Source organism: Geospiza fortis, unplaced genomic scaffold (genome assembly GCF_000277835.1).
Source record: "Geospiza fortis unplaced genomic scaffold, GeoFor_1.0 scaffold145, whole genome shotgun sequence".
In the NCBI taxonomy this organism is placed as follows: Eukaryota; Metazoa; Chordata; class Aves; order Passeriformes; family Thraupidae; genus Geospiza; species Geospiza fortis.
This window is the reverse complement of record NW_005054362.1, coordinates 413,481-428,293: the sequence shown is the minus strand read 5'-3', so window position 1 is coordinate 428,293 and position 14,813 is coordinate 413,481. Positions and strand designations below refer to the sequence as shown.

Sequence of the window (14,813 nt, the reverse complement as noted above, 5' to 3'; positions counted from 1 at the left end):
ATGTTTTGTTTCTAAGACTGGTTTGTTCCGTGGTTTTATTTGCCTCACATTGGAAGGAAAACCATGCCCCAAAACCCATTAGGGGGAACTGCAGTAATGGGAACTCTGACAAAATCTCTCTATAAATAGCTTCAAAGTCAAGGGAGCACAAGTGTGCCCAGCTGTCAGCCTGGGCCTGGCAGAGCTGTCCCCAGGCTGCTGGGCAGGCAGGGCTGGATGGGAGCAGGGCAGGATTTCTGAACCCCAGAACTGCCCCCGAGCCCCCAGCTCTGCATGGCACAGGTGCCCTCTCTCCCCATGGCACAGGTGTCCTTCCCTCCCCATGGCACAGGTGGCCTTCTCTCCCCATGGCACAAGTGTCCTTCTCCCCATGGCACCCCTGCCCTTCTCTCCCCCATGGCACAGGTGTCTTTCTCTCTCCATGGCACAGGTGTCCTTCCCTCCCCATGGCACAGGTGGCCTTCTCTCCCCATGGCACAAGTGTCCTTCTCCCCATGGCACCCCTGCCCTTCTCTCCCCCATGGCACAGGTGTCTTTCTCTCTCCATGGCACAGGTGTCCTTCCCTCCCCATGGCACAGGTGGCCTTCTCTCCCCATGGCACAAGTGTCCTTCTCCCCATGGCACCCCTGCCCTTCTCTCCCCCATGGCACAGGTGTCTTTCTCTCTCCATGGCACAGGTGTCCTTCCCTCCCCATGGCACAGGTGGCCTTCTCTCCCCATGGCACAAGTGTCCTTCTCCCCATGGCACCCCTGCCCTTCTCTCCCCCATGGCACAGGTGTCTTTCTCTCTCCATGGCACAGGTGTCCTTCCCTCCCCATGGCACAGGTGGCCTTCTCTCCCCATGGCACAAGTGTCCTTCTCCCCATGGCACCCCTGCCCTTCTCTCCCCCATGGCACAGGTGTCTTTCTCTCTCCATGGCACAGGTGTCCTTCCCTCCCCATGGCACAGGTGGCCTTCTCTCCCCATGGCACAAGTGTCCTTCTCCCCATGGCACCCCTGCCCTTCTCTCCCCCATGGCACAGGTGTCTTTCTCTCTCCATGGCACAGGTGTCCTTCCCTCCCCATGGCACAGGTGGCCTTCTCTCCCCATGGCACAAGTGTCCTTCTCCCCATGGCACCCCTGCCCTTCTCTCCCCCATGGCACAGGTGTCTTTCTCTCTCCATGGCACAGGTGTCCTTCCCTCCCCATGGCACAGGTGGCCTTCTCTCCCCATGGCACAAGTGTCCTTCTCCCCATGGCACCCCTGCCCTTCTCTCCCCCATGGCACAGGTGTCTTTCTCTCTCCATGGCACAGGTGTCCTTCACTCCCCATGGCACACCTGCCCTGCTCTCTCCCCTGTTCTCCTGGGCCCTATAAAACCCATTGTGCATCTTGCTGTGGTTCTGAACCTAATTTCAGGTGAACTCATTTTAAATCCTGCCATCAGTGGCTATTGAGGAATAGCCTCATTCACGGTGTGAATCCGTGGTGAGAAATAGCTCTGCACTGTGGGAGTATCTAAATGCGCCTTCCACACATGCAAATGAATTTATTTAAAATCAGTGTGGCCCTTGGTGGGCAGCTCAGGAGGCAGGGACTGGTTTGGAACGTGGGGACATGAAAAGGAACTGTGATTATTTAAACAATGGATGTTTAGGATGTTTGCACTGGGACAGTAACATCAGTTCCCCACAAATGGGGATGTCAGGTGTGCGGATAATAATAAAATATATTATTAATAAATAAGAATGAATATAATGACAGAATAAAGAATAAAAACAGGCCAGGCAAGCCCCATGGGAAAGCCAGGAGAGAGACACAAACACTGAACTAAATCCTTATTGTGGATTATTTGTTGTGGGGATAAACATCTTCCTGGTTCCCAAAACCTGCATCTGCAGCCCAGCCCAGCCCCACAGGACACCCAAAGTGACCTGACAGCCACAGTCCCTCAGCCCTGCAGCACCTTCTCTGGGAGAGGGTTGGCACTGGGATTCCAGCCTCTGCCTGACCAAAATTTCCCTTTCCTTTTCCCTTCCCTTCCCTTTCCTTTTTCCTTTCCATTTTTCCTTGTGCAGGTATTTCAGAATCTCACTTTATTCACAATTAATTGCAGGCTCACCATTTGAATGCATTTCTGTCAGGTGTTTTTGCCATGTGAAAGCTAACCCTGCCTTGCTTAATAACCCTTTTGAACTTTAACTTTTGTGATCCTCCAGAAGGATGCTGGGTTACACATTTTGAATGCGCTCCAGTGAAATCCAGATGTTCTCCATGTGCTGTCTGCCCAGAGGAGCAGGAGCCCAGCCTGCCCCGCAGCATCTCCTGGAGGCAGCGGCAGACCCCTGTGGGAGCTGGTCTGACCCCGAATGACCAGCCAGGCTCCTGGGGCAGCCCTCTGAGCTGTCCCTGCTGGTTTCTGACCATCCTGCCCTCCCTCTGCAGGAAGAGCTCACAGCAGAAGCCTCCACTCCTTGGGCACTGCTGCCCTGCGCTTCAGGAGAATGGTTTAGTTAGCAGCTCTCTCACAGCTGCGCTGAAATTGTTATTAGCTACTGAAATGTTAATGATGCTCTGAATTTCCCCTGCACAAATGAGCTCTTTTTAAAAGCCTCACATTTGAAACATCCCCATCACGGCTCCCAAAATGAAAATAAACTGCAAGTCAGGCTTCAGCTCCAGCGAGAGAAATGCTGACAGGAACATCAGGGGAGTAATGGATGTATGGAAATATTCCAGTTTACAGGAATAAAGCCAGAGCAGCCTTTCACAGGTGCAGCTTCATTTCCCCCTTCATTTCTTCTGTCCCTCTGCACAAGCCTGAGCCCAAAAGCCCCTGGTGCAGCCCAGGGGAGCAGTGATCTTCATGTGACAAACAATGCCCAGAAGAGGGCTCAGATCTGTGCTTCACACACAACACAAAATTGTGACGTTTTCCTAAACAAAAAATGTGCAAAGTAAACAGAGAAAATTGTATGGCAACACCCTGAATTATTGAACGGCCAGCTATGCAGAACAAACATAATTAAAGGGTCTCATTATCTTCTAAATAATCATTGTAAATAATGCTTTAGATAATTACTTCATTAGTTCTCAAAACACTGGCTTTTATTCTCCTCTGAGATTCTACCCACTAACTCTACTCTGAATAAATTGCCAAAAGGGAAAACCAGAAGCAGAGCAAGCGTGCGAGCTGGAAATGCAATGTGCACTTGTATGAGCTGATTCAAACCCAGGATGTTTTGAAATGGGTTTTTTGCAGCTTTTCAGATTAAAAGCAGTTTGTTGGGATTTTTTAATGTGTGTATTTCTCCCTTCAGCCTGCTGGCTGCTCAGCCAGGCTCCCTTGCTTGCAGCTCTCAGCTGATGCTGCAGAGGGGACTGGAGCTCGATTGCTCCCACTAAACACACTCCAGCTCCCAGAGCTTTTCCCCAGACTCAGGTCCAGACTGCTGGCTGTGCTTAACTCAGAAATCCCAGGGAAGGCCTGGAAGAACACGATTAGAATTGTGTTTTCTGAGAGCCTTCCCATCCCACTGAAATTTGCAGCATGAAGTGCACACAGCTGGGAGGGAGCTCGGAGAGAAATGGCTTTGTCTGCCCCCCTGCCAGCAGCCAAAGGCTTTGCTTCCACTTTCTCAGTATAAAACCCCCAAACCCTCACTGCTGTCAGACTGTCCCAGGAGCTGTCACAAATTATTTCTGTATGAAGAGAGCACTCACTCATTGCAACCTTGGGGTTTCTTACCTTGACATTTCTCTAAAAACCTCCCCCAATGGGCACAGCCTAAATTAACATATCCCATTGTTTTCTTCATAATTATCTCCACACCTTTCTTGGTAAGAAGTTGCAGAGAAGATGCCACCCTAGCCTGTGTTTGATGTAAGCCATTCCAACACTTCTGGAACATTCCTGGGGCCCCAGGAACAGCAGGGACACAAAGCAGACACAGCAGGCTCGCTGGATGAGTTTATTAGTGCATAGGTTAGAGATTTACTCCCCTCTGACCTCCAAACAAAGAGGTCCATGTGAAAAGGTCTGTTTTGCTTTAAAACAAACTCATTGAGGCAGCTGTTCAACAAGAAGTAAAAAGTGTGGAGTAGCCTATTCAAATTTCTGGTCTTGATGGGCAATTACTGCATTACAGAGAGAAAAATTCAACAGGACAGGATTCTGAGGGTCAGTTTACATAACCAGCTGGAAAACAGCAGGAGTGATTTCCCCCCCATCTAATCTGCATATCTGTATAAATAATATTTACTGATAAAAATCTAGAAAACTACAGAATAAAAGGTATTTACCTAGAATGAGCATTAAGGCAACCAATCCTTCCTTACTTTGCATGTAAACTTCCTCCCAAACATCAGTGAGCATTCTGGACTCAGAGGTAAAAGAAATTTGTTCATTGTTGAAGCCGAATTTTTCAAGCGACTTCTTTATGGCTGACTTGTAAAGATACCAATAATAATAATAATAATAATAATAACAATATTTGTTTTCTTCTTTAAACATGTTTGACATCTGAATAGCTCCAGCATATTCACAGTATACCTGGACAGCAAAGCAGGAATATTCATACATACAAGAGGAACTGTAAACTCTGCTGAATTTTATGAAGCCTGAATTCTCCCTTACTGAGTAACTTTGATCTCAGACACTTTCAGCAAAACCTAAGTTTGAGGATTCTAAACTGGTAGGACTGAGTTACTGCAGTCAACATGAGAGCTGAATATCTGAACACATTGATGAGTACAGTTTTAGACTATGCTTAAAAGGCACAAATCATCCTCTCCTCTCCTTCTCTTAGAGTGTAAATGTATCTACATATCTACAAGGATATGCTTAAACAACGAGGAGTCACAAACCCAAGTTACAAATATTTTACACACAAAAATACAAAAATAACCTGTAACACTAAATGCAGTTATTTGGGTACATTGAATTCTTTGAAGCTTTCAAGTGGTGCAAGCTGGCATTACAAAGGCATGTGTACACCAAAACACTTCATCCATGTTATAGCCACACACATTTCATAACAAATCAGTGTCTTAGTTTGTATTAAGTTTCAGATCTTCTGGGGGAGCTCATCCCCCTGTGCTATATTCATACATCAACATTAGCAAACTCCAGAACAAGAAAACTTGATTTGGCTTTACAAAGTCATTTTTGTCATATCCATGTAAGCAATAAGGCTAAATTGATCCATCAGTTTCCTTTGCACAAGAACTACCTGTAAAATTACCTGCCCAAGTGCAAATTCGGCATTTCAGAGCTGTATGCTTTTACCAGAAATGTTGCATCTAACTTTTTATTAACTGTGAAGGAAGCATTTAAAGCAGTTAACCTTGACAGAAAAATAAAAAAACTGGCAAGTGTAAAAAAGCTTTTTTGCATTTTTCTTCTCAAGTAATGCACTAGGGCAGTTAAAGGAGTAGTCCTGTCAGGATAAGATATTTTAGCACTTGTTGGAGAAAAAGCATAAGGTTTAAATAGGTTAAGGTGACTAAATAATTAATACACTTAAACACAAGGCTACATCTCATAAAAATATTCACAAGAGTGCTAACAAAGGCAGCACTGGCAAGGTACTTAAAGTCATGATTAGAGTTAGGTTAGCAATAGGAAAAAAAAAAGCCAAACACTCAAAACTCAATAGTCTCTCAACTCCCTACTGCAACTGTAACACTGAGATGTGAAAAAACCCAAAGTTACTTTAGTTCAAAACCAAGTTTCAGTCTCACAAGTGTCTAGTTTATGCTGTAAAATCCATACACCCCCAAATACATTCTGATCTCCATTTGTGAGTAAACATTAAGAGTGATTCTGCTTTCACTTTTAGCCATTAGTGACAGGTCATCATGGTAAGGCATCATCTGTGGAAAAGGTCTGGTTTCACTGAAGATGTTTTGGAGTTCCTGAAGGTTGGTAACTCTTGGAATGTGCTTGCTAGGACAGAGTTGTTGCTAGGATAATTCCAAGTATCAGAAGCAGTACAGTTACACATATTATTATGAACATCAATTTCTGCAGGGAAAAGAGAGCAAAGTTAAGATTGAAATACTTTGTCGGAGACAGAATTAAATACACTCAGAGCCACAGCAAGACTGACACCCAAGCTGAGTGCTGGGATTTTTTTCCTAAGGAGTAATCACTGCTATGATTTCCTGTTTCTAACACACATGTAACCATAGTCACAAGACAGAGCATCTGTGCGACATTTCCCTATTTTCCTTTACAGAATGTTGGCTATTACTCATGCCCAACTTCTGTAAACATCATTACAAACAGATGTAGGTCAGCTCTAAGTAGCTGCTCACTGCCACCCTCCTTGGATAAATATTTGCAGCCTGCTCAAGCCCTTACAGCTGCACCCTGCGTGGAATTCACCAGAAGGTCAGTAAAAACTGTGCAGGCACTAGCTCAGAGGAGCTGCAAGGGTTAAAAAAGGAGAGATGCTTCTGTGCAAGTGCATCAGGGTGTGAGTGGGGCAGGTATTCCTGACTGCAGGTAATGACACTGAATTCTGCCCCCTCCCACAAACCAGAGCTGAGAAGGATCTCCAGCCCCACAGCACAAACCTGGGTGTTAAAGGGTGTTAGTACAGAAATGTGAATTTCTGATGAGCTGTCTGAACTGGGCCCTGCTCCTGGTGCTCCGGGTGCAGCTCAGAGACTGGGCATGCTGCAAGCTGCACTCTGCTGCACCCACCCAGAGCAGGCAGCTGCTACTGCCTGCTCAGCACTGCCTGGACAGGAAATGGGACTTCAGAAAAACATCAACACTGCCAGAAATCCCATGTCCCAGACACACTGTTACCTCCCACTGTTTCATTTAGGCTAGCATTAATAAACAGTTTCAAAGTAAGAAACTGAAGATGTTATCCAAGCCACAATAGCCAATTTCATGGCTGCAGACACCTACTTTTTAAAACTCTACTTAAAACCACAGAAACCCCCACTGGATAAAGTCCCAAGTGTTCTTAGTATTCCAGATTGTCTGCTGATGTGAACTTCAGCACAAAACCAGTAACTGCAAGAGCTGGGAGCCAGCCCTGGGCTGCTGGCTGCCACCTCCTGCTCTGGGTGCCCTGGGCAGGTCCCAGCAGGGTCACTGCACACCCACAGCACACACAGGACCTGCCACAGGTCCTGCAGGGTGACAGAGCAGGGCCACCAGGGCACCAGGACCTGCCACAGGTCCTGCAGGGTGACAGAGCAGGGCCACAGGTCCTGCAGGGTGACAGAGCAGGTCACCAGGGCACTGGGCAGACGGGAAGGGTGAGCAGAAGGAGACAGAGAAAACAAGAGCCAAATTAGAAATTAGTTGATTAGTTACTTACTGCCACAGTGGCAGGAAGCCATGCATGCTGAGGTTATCCAAGCATCACCGAATACCCACAGACAAACCAATTATTAGAGCTACTATGGCAATCAACACCACTGACACAATGATAATTATCACCATTTTCTGTCAAAAAAACAAGGCAGTGTAAATATTAGGCACATTAACACTTGCATTTATGTTCAATTTTTCAAGTAGTTTTTAGATCCACAAGCACTTTTATTAAAGCCTCCTGTATTCTTAAATTGAGATAAATTTATCTGTATAGTCTTGCAAATGTAAGAATAAATGTTTTTAAACAGGTAAACTCATGTGATTAATGCCTGTCCAGTTATCAGAGATGACACAATCCCCATTTACATACACATTAAGTGGGCTCTCTGAACACTTCTGAAAAGATCCTTTGTAAGGGATCAGGGGTGTTATCTCTGTGTGGATCTCTATAGAAAATGAATTATTCCCTCAAATCCAGCTCACCAGAACGAGCCTCACCCAACTGCACAGCACATCAAAAAGGGAAATTGGAATGCAAAAATAAACTACTTAGTAGTCTGATATCAGAATATATTATTTGGTGGCTGATGGGAAGAAAGATACCACAACAAAGCAAGTGCCCTGGAAAGTGCCAGAACCTTCCTTTGAACTCAAGTCCTCCACAAATTCAGTGTCATGGCACACTGCCACACCCATTCCAGAGGGAACATTCCCCTAATTTATCTGAAATCATTAAAAACCAAAAAAAAAACCAAAGCAGAATTTTTAAAAAATAAGCCTATTCAGCAAAATCACTTTTATTTTTTTTCTGCTAGCAAATTGATTTTATAGCTTTAAATTCAGGTAAGTTCATTTGTGATAAACAGCCAGAAACTTTTAAGGATATTTAGAATCTGAACAACTTAAGGTATTGTGAAAGCTGATAAGAAAAAGATGGGAATTTATCCACTGAAATAATACATTAATGCTTCTTTTGGGGTTTTTACACTCTGTAATAGCAGTTCTGAGTGGAAAACTGTGAACACACCCTTAGCTGTGCATGATCTGTTCTCACAGTCCCAGAAGTGTCTGTCCTCTGCTGGTATTATAAATTTTCAGTACTGACTACAGCAAAGTCATTCACGTTGGAAATGCTGCTGTGCTAAATTAAAATAGTACCCAGCACAATGACAGAGAGACAACATACCCTGCGTGCTTTGCTTTGATATTTAACTGCCTTCTTTGTCTCTTCTTTTGCATGCTCCACATAATCTGTGGCATTCATCACGTTCTTCTCTATGTTGTTGATCATTTCTCCCTTAAAATGGAATTTTGAAGGAAAACCAGGTTATTGGAATGCACAGATCCTTGTTTAAGCAATCTAAAAGAAAGGCTCTAGAACATCAGGAACTACTTTCACAGTCAAGGATGCACATACTGGGGATGACATTTGTTCTGTTTGGTATGTGAAGGAAAAAGGGAATGAGAAGCAAGGGCTGCCAGTTCTGAGGAACCAGGAATGTTCATGAGCGGGGCAGGAGAGTTTCTGCCTGTGCAGGAACAGAAGTGAGCACCTCACACATCCCTGGTGTGCAGGGAGGTTCCAGCAGCCACAGACGAGCGGCACACTGGGATCAGAAAGCCCTGAGAGGCTGCAGGGGACAGGAGGACACTCCCTGCCTCCACACAGGTCCCACAGCTGTCTGGGAGCACACACACATGGGAGCTGCTCAGAGCTCAGGGACTGGGGTGTCAGGGCATGACCAACTCAAATTAATTATGAGCAATGGCGTTTGGCAGTGAAATGGAGGACTGGTGAAGGATGACAGTAAGTCTGTTACCTGTGTCTCTGTCCAGCAGAAGAAATAATCAGCAGCATAAACAGCAAAGCATTACAGAATGATGCACAAGTAACTTCTGTTCGTGTGTAATTCAAAAGAAACCTGCTACCCATTTCTCTTGGCTGAACATTTAATATCAAAGCAACAAAGGACTTTTAGAACAAAACCCAATTACCAAAAACAGGCAAGCTCCTCTAACTTGCTTTTCAAAGAAGTTTCTCTTTAACGCTATTCTTTTCGCTTTCCTGCAGAAGTCAAACCATTTTAACATCAAGGTTAGGAATACTTTTGGTGGATAATTGGTATTTAAAGACTAAAAATAGAACAGATTTATGCACATGTCAAGACAAAGCCTATGAATACAAGAGATGACTTGAAGGACTTGTCAAGGCCTTTACATTCATGCTGGTGAACACAGAACTGCACTTCTGCGTGAGGTGCAAGGTGCACACAGCCTTGCTGACACTGTGCCTGTACTCCACTGTGCCTGAGAACCCAAAATCCCCAAGGAATTAACAACATTCCACAAGACAGTTTTTCTTACTTAAACATGCCCAGAGATGTTCCAGCATATTGCAATTAATCATACTGAAGAAAATATCAAATATGCTGACTGGAAGCCAAGTCTGTGGTCAGTTATTGAAAGCATAAGAACATTGAGACGGTCCATTTGTCCACAACAAAACAAGGAACCTCCAGTGATTAATTTCCATTATTATTGTTCTAACCACAGTCCAGAGCCACTCTGAATCTGCACTCTCTGAATCTGTTCAGCTGCTCTGCCCATGGCAAGGGAGGAGCGAGGACAGCCCAGCCCTGGGTGCCTGGGCAGCCCCACGTACCTGTGTCTCCACAAACATGGCCATGTCCATGAAGAGCTCGTGCAGCTCCCGGATGCTGGACTCCAGCTTCATGATGTCCTTGTGCCGGGACTCGATCTCGTTCAGGGCCTGCCGGGTGATCTGCGAGTCTGAAATGATCTGGGACGGGGACAGGGACACACCTGAGTGCCAGCACCTTCCAGGGAGCAGGCAGCAGGGCAAGGGGAGGTGACTGGCCCAGAAATACATACATCAGAAGTGAAAATGGAAGGATTACCACTCTCTAACATCTCCTCCAGCTCCTCGTCAGTGGTGGTCTTTCCAGCTAGGATAAAGACAACAATTAGCATGAGAGGCTAAAGACAAACTTGAAAAGCACATTTTTTACTTTGAAAAGTAAAATTTTCTTGTAGTTTGCCAGTTCCCTTGTTAGCATTCCCCGCTTCAGCAATGTATATATTCATTTCTACAGAGCATATTAAAAAAAAAAGACTAATTTTAGGCACTTTTTAGACACTTTCCAAGATAGAGACACTTTCCAAGACACTTTCCACTGTGCTTCAAAGTAAAGTCAGGAACCTTTCTAAATACTCCCAATAATGAATTTGAAGTAAGTCATATGTGAGTCAGTCAACAAATGATTAAAGCACATGTAACAGCAGCACTGATTTCATGCCAGATGAAGTGTCCTTGTGGACAAAAATGGAACCATATAAAAAGAGCTGTTATCCTGTTAGGCATGCTAATTTTGGAATGGCTTTTAATAACACTTGCTGTTTCAGAATGCAGCTTTTCTTGATGCTTCATTTAAAGTTGCAACATTGGAAGTCAATGAAGCAAAGGAAAAAGATAATTTCTTTAATAATTTTCAATCTAAAGGAAATTATTGAGTTTTCTCTCTTTTCTTTACAGCTGTTCTAGAAAGAGTAATATCAAGGAGTTTGTGCCACGCAGTAAAACTGTTTCTTTTCTCTCACACCCTGTGAGATGCTGCCCAAGATCTCTGATGCTTTGAACACCAATGAATAAGGAACAAGGGGGGCACCAACAATAAATAACTGGTTGGTTTGAACAAGGGGGGCACCAACAATAAATAACTGGTTGGTTTGAACAAGGGGGCACTAAGAACAAGTAACTGGTTGGTTTTGGGGCACACAGGGTCACTCACTGATCTCCAGCTGCCTCTGGATGCGGCCCTTGCTGCGCTCCCGGAACAGCGTCTGCGTCTCGTTGTACTCGGTCATCACCTCCACAAACTTGTGTGCCAGCACCGAGTGCTGCAGGGGACAGGGGTGAGACAGGGACAGACATGGGGACAGACATGGGGACAGCGGTGAGGGAGGGACAGACAGGGGCAGAGAGGGGCAGAGAGGGATGTCAGAAAAGGCCATTTCTGTCACACAGCAACAGCTCCACACAACACCTCCCAGGGGCACTCACAGCCCCACAAAGCACCACAAGAGCTCTGAAATGAGTTCAGAGCAGTTAAACTCATTCTCCACAGAACCCCCTGACTTTCTTTAAGCTGAAGGGAGCCTACCTGTGTTTTTCTGATTCTGAGGTCCACTGATGTCCGATTGGCATTTTCACCCTGATCAAAGCTCTGCTCAATAGCTGAGAACAACACAGGAGTACAGAGTCAGTGTCAGCTATTTAACAGCTCAATTGCTTTGTAAATATTAATATTACTTTTTAAACGTACAAGTTCCCCAGAGACATGTGAAACATTTCAGGGGAGATTTTAATTTTAAAATAATTTTAATTATTTTAAAATAATTGTGGTAATTGGTAGAGATCTTTAAACACAGCAACTGCTTCAATCATACTCTTAACAGAGTCACACTACTGTCTATTACACTGGAAAAAATTTTAAAGGTGTCATTTTGCAGTTAAAGTTAATCTTCTTCCAAAATATCATCTCCCCAAAAAAGCACTTCAGTTGCAGAAGACATTTCTCTATGGAGGAATTACTTTGCATTGTCATTTTCTACATTATTTCTGAAAGCAAAGAGTTTCACTTGTCCTCACAACTTACCCTTTAACCTGGCCCGGATTTTATTAGCAATCTTCTTGATTTCCTCATTTAGTTCTTCGAGTTCTTCCTTTGTTCCTTTAAAAAAATATATTTTTTGAACCGTTAGTGATTGATTATAGTAAGTCAGCAAGTCTACAAATCCACCTTGTAATCTCAGAATTTCATTCAGTACAACTCCTAAGTACTTTACTGTTTTTGTAACAGCACCCATCAGGTGCTTGCTTCTCATGACAGGTTTACACCTCGGCAATATTATTATTACCAAATCTTCAACTAAACCAGGTGACAAACAGTTTTGTTTACACTTTCAGGGTAATGTCAATTTGCCAGTCAAAAGTTAAATGCTCCTGAGTTGTAAGTGCAGGTGAATCCACAGATTTCTCTCTTTCTCTCCCCTTTTCTGTGAGTGTTGTGTACCATGTGTGCACTGCGTTAACACTCAGTGACATGTCTGTGCCAGGCACCGCCTGGGACACTCTGAGGGCTTTCACCAGAGCATTCAGGGAGCTGTGCACATCCCCAGAACACGGGGAGCTGTGCACATCCCCAAGGACACACACTGCTCACAGGTGCTGCCATTGAACAGTCAGATGGGCCCTGGTTAAACCTGAGACCCTGAAAAGGCAGCTGCAAAATCAGCTGTGGGAATGCAAACACACACCAAGGAAAAGAGGATAAAATAACACCCCACATTCAGTTTCCACCACTGAGATGGAGTCACAAGATAAATGGCAAGGCAGCATTGCAACATTCACACAACAAACACCTCAGCATCTTTTGTTCCCTTTTCTCTGAGCCCTGCCCAGGAGCACAGACAAGGGCTGGGACAGGGCCATGCTCTGGGCAGGGGCCCTGAACTTCCCAGTTCTGTGCTGGGAAAGCACAACTGCACTTCCAGCTCTGGGGTAAAGCCTCTAAAAATGGGGCTGCACGTGGAACTGCAAGTTCTGCAGTGGAATTGCACGTGGATCTGCCAGCACTGCAGCAGCAGCTGGCCCTGGTGCCACGCAGGAATAAAGATTTGACAGCCCAAGCTGCAGCTGACAACTTCAGCATTTCCACAGATTAGGAGAAACCTAAGCAACCTCTCTGCTCCAGAAGGAAACCACCCATATTAAACTGAGTTTTGGTCTAGGAAAGGTTTGGATGATGCAAGAAATATTCTGAACACACATTTTTTCAAATGATACTTAAAAAAGGTCAAAATAAACAAATGAAAGTATTAATTCAATATAAAAATGAAAATGTGTACTTAGTGTTACATTTTGCATCCTGAACATCTGAAGTTCTATTCTTATGGACAGCTAAAATAAGCAAACAATATTTCAGAATATCTAGCCGCACTTATGTGATATCTTAAAAATTATTACTCACTTCCTTCAGGATTTGGTGCTGACAGGATAATGCTGTGCTGCTTCTTCACTTCTTCCACATTTTGTGCTATTTTTGCTATGTTATTTCTAATTTCCTCAACCTAGAGGAAGAGAAATATGGCAAAGAAGACATTAGAAAAACTTAGGGCCAATATTTCTTGAAAAACGAAAAAACCCTGCTAATAAAACCCAAACTATTTCATCTGTAAGTAGTAGTAGATTTCTTTCATCAGAAAGAAACCCCAGCAGAAATGTCAACATTTAAACAGTCTGTAATTATTTTTTTAAACTAAAACCCAGTATTGGTAATAGCAAATATGTACTGAATGGCCAAAAACTCAAGTGTTAATATTCCTAATAAACAACTATTTTAAAATTTCATTAGCAAATTTCTTGTTGACAGGGAAACAAAAACATTTCTCTGCAATAAACACAGAAAATGCCCTGAAATAAACTAACAAAGCATTAGCAACATTTGTTTTGGCATATAATTATCAACCATACTGGGGAGGATGTGTAGATGAATTGTTAAACCTGAAATTAACTGAAATTTATTTACTGAAATTAAAAGGCACACAGAGGGAACAGTCAGTCTTCAATCCATGGTGAAAACTGTAACTTTACCTGTTGGAAGAAGTCATCCATAAAATGGTCTTTTTCGATGATAACTGTCTCCCCATCTTCATTTCCTTTATACTGTAAAGGACAACAAACACAAATCCGTGACATGACCCCAGGACGTGCTCTGAGGAAACCACAGCCCTGCCCCACTGCTGCAGCACACACACCTCCATCCCTGTCCTCAAAGCCAGGGAAGGGCTGTAATCTAAAAACAAACAAGCAGAGAGGCCCCAGGAGTCAAGTGACTCCTAGAGAGCAGTGACTGAGTGCTGGGAGCCCCTGGCGCACCAAGGGCAGCACCCCAGGGCAGCCAGGACAGAGCCCGTGCCCAGCGCTGCCACCCCGCACCAGGGCGGCCCCAGTGAAATGCACTGCACCAGAAATGCATCCCTGCATTGGTGAGAAACCCAGGCTCTGCCACCCCGCACCAGGGCAGCCCCAGTGAAATGCACCGCACCCGAAATGCATCCCTGCATTGGTGAGAAACCCAGGCTCTGCCACCCTGCACCAGGGCTGCCCCAGTGAAATGCACCGCACCAGAAATGCATCCCTGCATTGGTGAGAAACCCAGGCTCTGCCACCCTGCACCAGGGCAGCCCCAGTGAAATGCACTGCACCAGAAATGAACCAGAAATGCATCCTGACATGGGTGAGAGGCCCAGGCTCTGCCCCATTCCCATCAGGGCAGCCCCAGTCACTCTGCACCAAGCCATAAATGCATCCTCACATGTATGAGAGACCCAGGCTCTGCCCCATTCCCCAGCCCAACCCACGGATCTCAGCTTTTATCACAGGGAAATACACAATTCACGGGCATCATAGA

The 14,813-nt window shown here is 44.7% G+C and overlaps 1 protein-coding gene across 3 annotated transcripts; it reads right to left on the bottom strand.

Moving 5' to 3' along the window:
• Nucleotides 1-3,941: 3,941 nt before the first annotated feature.
• On the bottom strand, nucleotides 3,942-14,113 carry STX2 (syntaxin 2). 3 transcript variants are annotated; one of them, XM_031059479.1, is made up of 10 exons: nucleotides 13,994-14,113; nucleotides 13,371-13,470; nucleotides 11,997-12,071; nucleotides 11,502-11,575; nucleotides 11,130-11,238; nucleotides 10,213-10,286; nucleotides 9,983-10,120; nucleotides 8,507-8,617; nucleotides 7,325-7,452; nucleotides 5,874-6,009 (listed from the first exon to the last, which is right to left on the bottom strand). In XM_031059479.1, the coding sequence occupies exons 1-9, from the start codon at nucleotides 14,096-14,098 to the stop codon at nucleotides 7,369-7,371; spliced, it is 870 nt and encodes a 289-aa protein (XP_030915339.1). In that variant the 5' UTR covers nucleotides 14,099-14,113; the 3' UTR covers nucleotides 5,874-6,009; nucleotides 7,325-7,368. The 3 variants fall into 3 exon arrangements, with proteins under 3 accessions (XP_030915337.1, XP_030915338.1, XP_030915339.1); XM_031059477.1 differs by lacking the exon at nucleotides 7,325-7,452 and having other exon boundaries at nucleotides 3,942-6,009; XM_031059478.1 differs by lacking the exon at nucleotides 7,325-7,452 and having other exon boundaries at nucleotides 5,385-6,009; nucleotides 10,239-10,286.
• Between the last annotated feature and the right edge of the window lie 700 nt (nucleotides 14,114-14,813).

Bases quoted from the DNA above. Each gene is read 5' to 3' on its own strand.
- STX2 (XM_031059479.1), bottom strand. From the start codon at position 14,098: ATGTCACGGATTTGTGTTTGTTGTCCTTTACAGTATAAAGGAAATGAA. The intron at 8,618-9,982 runs GTACGTGGGGCT...TTCCATTTTAAG, and splicing joins CCATGTTTGTGGAGACACAG to GGAGAAATGATCAACAACAT. The intron at 7,453-8,506 runs GTATGTTGTCTC...TTTTTTTGACAG, and splicing joins ATCAAAGCAAAGCACGCAGG to AAAATGGTGATAATTATCAT.